Source organism: Leiobunum rupestre, chromosome 9 (genome assembly GCF_980474605.1).
Source record: "Leiobunum rupestre chromosome 9, qqLeiRupe1.1.hap1, whole genome shotgun sequence".
NCBI classification, from domain to species: Eukaryota; Metazoa; Arthropoda; class Arachnida; order Opiliones; family Sclerosomatidae; genus Leiobunum; species Leiobunum rupestre.
Window position 1 is genome coordinate 3974425 of NC_143392.1, and position 3977 is coordinate 3978401.

At 35.2% G+C, this 3977-nt stretch overlaps 1 protein-coding gene across 1 annotated transcript; it reads left to right on the forward strand.

The window, feature by feature from the left end:
* The first annotated feature begins 1098 nt into the window (after window positions 1-1098).
* Window positions 1099-3111, forward strand: LOC149926318 (uncharacterized). Its single transcript, XM_090157665.1, has 5 exons — window positions 1099-1208; window positions 1391-1723; window positions 1787-1976; window positions 2138-2283; window positions 2747-3111. Exons 1-5 carry the CDS (start codon window positions 1106-1108, stop codon window positions 3109-3111), a joined length of 1137 nt encoding a protein of 378 aa, XP_090013791.1. The 5' UTR covers window positions 1099-1105.
* The last annotated feature ends 866 nt before the right edge of the window (window positions 3112-3977 follow it).

The following is a 3977-nucleotide window of genomic DNA, read 5'->3' on the forward strand; positions in this document are numbered from 1 at the left end:
ATATATCATTGAAAATGATTTGGAAAGCTATTAGCACTAAGAGGCCAGTGTGATCTTTAAGGACTTACACAGAAAATGAGCGGTATTATCCGTTGAAGCCTGGCGGAAATTCAGTCGGTTTTCCGTTTTGTGTCGCGAATTTCAATTTGATTTTATTCGCGGCATTGGGCGATATCGCTTGTTTTCAACCAATCAGGAACAAGTATCGATCGGTTGGGAGGGAAGTCAATTTTTCCACACTTGAAACAATTTTGATAATTCTAATATTAATAGTTAACGAGAAATAAGGCTATAACTAAAGGGTAGTTTGGGCGCTTGCCCAACATGTTTAGCTCCGGGGTCCGAATTAAAACGTAATAATTAAATTATAAAAATTATTTTAAGCACTAAACAAGAGGCTTTTATACACATAACATATTCATTTTATTAGGTAAAACACAAAAATAAAACAGTTCAGCTTGAAATAGCGCGAAACTAGTCAATGGCCACTGTAGTCTTCCCCCTTAAAGCGGGAGAACTCGAGAGAAAAATATCTCGCCCTGCTACACTAATTCAAAGAAAACTTTTCCCTGTTATTATAAATTGAGTAATGTCACTCCGTGCTTTGGCCATGGCCGCCATATAAGGCGCGGTTTTTTCTCTATAGGAAAAAGCATGGGTGACGTTGCGTGACGTCGTACTGAGACGTCTCTATTAGCTTACCTGATTTTCTCCTTTTTAAGCATATAAATAAATGTTCGCGAAGAACATTATAAATACTTATAAATCTTCGGTAGGAAAAAAATTGGGGTTTTTGAAATAAATTTTCTGCTAAGCTTTTTTTGCGAGGGAAGATGACGCATTCGTGTTAAGTCTTAAACTCGACGTCGTAATACCGTGCCAATGGAACCTTAGACATTTCAAATGGATACCTAGGCTACGTTCAATAACGCTCAGCGCTGAGTCCGCTGAGTAACCGATGTCAGCGGTGTTTTACTGAACGACAATTTTAGATTCTCGTATTGACGTCACGATAGTAATCGGTGAGTCAGCGAAGTCACCGAAAGATCTGGTCGGTTTTTTTGATAGCGTAACGTAATACGCGTAGCTGGAGCGTAAAGGAGAAATGGCGGCGAACGAAATGGTCGAAGTGCTACTTGTAGATAACAATAATGGAGAAAGCTATTTAATTGCAGTTAGACCAGCTGACCATCAAAGAATTTTAAATGGTATGATATTGTTTAAACTTTCAGTTATGAGTTTATTTTTAATTTATTCCCATGAAGATGTATTCACTTGTGAAACACTAAGCCTTGGTACCAATTGTTTACATTTTCATTGTGTGCATCAAGCAATGTGCTTTTTTTAAACCAATATTAATTGTCTATTAATCGAATGATTTATGATACAGATGCGGCCTTTGCAAATTTTTGCCTTGAGCAGGCAAAAACAATTGGGATTAAGCCGCTAAGAAAAGGCACAATGGAAATGGAGAGCGAAGTTCCATTTGATAAAGAAAGCGAAGTTCCATTTGATAAAGAAAGCGAAGTTCCATTTGATAAAGAAAGCGAAGTTCCATTTGATACAGAAAGCGAAGTTCTATTTGGAAAAGAAAGTTACGTTTCAATTGGGAAAGATAGCAACGTTTCAATTGGAAATGAAAGTTGTACAAGTTCTTTTGTAAAGAATAAAACAAATATTTTGAATTCAGATGAAGGAAGTGAAATCGATAAAGATTCGGATGGTAAAATTATTTTAATGTAACTTTAGTTTTAAAAATTATTAAGTAATGTTTTTCCAATTACAGTTTCATCTATAAGATGGGACCACAAATCTACTTTACTTTTAATAAGTTTATTTGGCACCCACAAAGATGAATTAGAAAATTCAAGAAAAAAAAAGAAAGTGTGGCAAAAAATTGCCTCAGCAATGAGAGAAAAAGGTTATGTTTGGTCACCAGATGATTGTGATACAAAATTTAGAAACTTAAAAGGAACGTAAGTTAAAACTAAGATTCTGTGAGCATTTACACATTTTGCGTTGAACAACTCAGAAACGTTGAAGGCGATTTCAATATCATCGCTGAGCATTATTATCCGAGTTGTTGTTTAGCATTTCATAGCAAAAATGGGGTCTAATAATATACTGTTCCTTATAGCTACAAGAAAGTGAAAGACAAGGCCAGTAAAACTGGAAGAGGAAAACAAACATGGATGTATTTTGATGAAATGGATGAAATTTTCAATACAGACCATGCTATTTCACCAGTTAACTTGTTAAATTCAATTGGCGAATCATCTTCAAGTAATTACAACTTTTTATAAATGCATTTAAATAACTTTTTTAAGGCTGGGCGAATAGCACTCTTAGCCTATCGAGATGAATAGTAGTTTTAGAATCTAATACCGAATAGTTAGGCTTAATGCAATATTACCTTATCGAATATTCGTTGCATAATATATCGAATTATTTCGTTATTCGCCCAGCCTTAGTTTTTTATACTGTTTTCCATTGAATTGCTCCAAATATTTAAACGGTCTTCGATTGAGAGAAAGAGCAATTTTGAGACTGATTCACATCTTCCATTGCTGATCTCTCCCGGATTCCTCAGAGTTGTATGGTCACGAGAGACTAAGTGATTTTTTTCAGTGTTGTAATCTTAGTCTGATCGAAAATGGAATATAATCGGAACTCATTTTTGCTTGGTCCTCCAACCGACCCTGGTCACTAAACTTCATGGTTATTAATTTGGACACCTTAATTTTAGAGTCGTCAAGTGTCAGATCACCATCAATATCTCATTCAGGATCATCATCGTCAATCTCATCACCATTACTTAGTTCTCCTTCTACATCATCCGAAAGGATAGATATAATTGAAGTGGTTGAAAAAACCATTCCCATTCAAGAAAGAAAGAAAAGAAAAACGAAAAGGAATGAAGAAGTTCCTAATTGGTTTGTTGAATGGACCAAGAAAAATGATGAAAATGAGAAAAATGCTTTAGAACAAAATAAAGAGTTCCAAAATAAGACTTTAAATCAAAACAGAGAGTTTCAAGCTGAAATCTTAAAAAGGCTTGATACGAGAAATGATGTTCTAACAAAAATGGTTAATTCGTTTATGAACATGTGATTTGTTGATTAAAAAAAACTGATTTTGGTATAAACTTTTTTTATTACTAGTAGTATTTTACAAACTTACAGTGTATCTCTGTGCCTTCGTACCCTTAATGCATCAGAAATAGCCCTTCGTTTATTTTTAACAATTTCAGGTGCTGCATTCTCCGCTTCTTCGGCAATATCAGCTGTTGGTGGGGCAAGATTAATGTCTCCTATAAAATCTTCTATGTCACAGTCACCATCATTAATTAAAATAAAATTGTGTAATACACAAGCACTCATGATGACTTCAGAAACTGGAGCTATTAATGACATGTCCAAATATTTTAATCTTCGGAATCTACCTTTCAAAAGAGCAAAACAACGTTCTATCATTTGACGAGCGGAACTTTGACATGTATTGTAATTTTTTTCTTTTTCAGTTAAATGGCCATTATCTTTAAAAGGAGTCATAATGAATAAATCAAGTGGGTAGGCACTGTCACCCTGCAAATGGCCATTGCCAACACTCCTTGACCCATTTTTTAGACACTTGTAGATGGAACTGGAACGCCACATTCTGGCATCATGAACAGATCCGGGCCATCCGGCGCAGCAATCGATGAACATCAGAGTTTCGTTACAAATACCTATATGAACACACGCTATTTAATTTTTAACAACGGTGCAAGCGGAGATTCAATTACCTTGTAATAATATCGAAGTTCTCTTCTTACGATTGTAGTAAGAGTGTTTCTCTTCAATTGGCTCCTTAATATCAATATGGCAACCGTCTACGGCACCAACGGTTCCCGGAAAATTGTACTTTGATTCACAAAATACCATTGATGTATCCATCGTTTCGTCTGTAGGCCACGTAATGTATTTTTGTCTCATTTT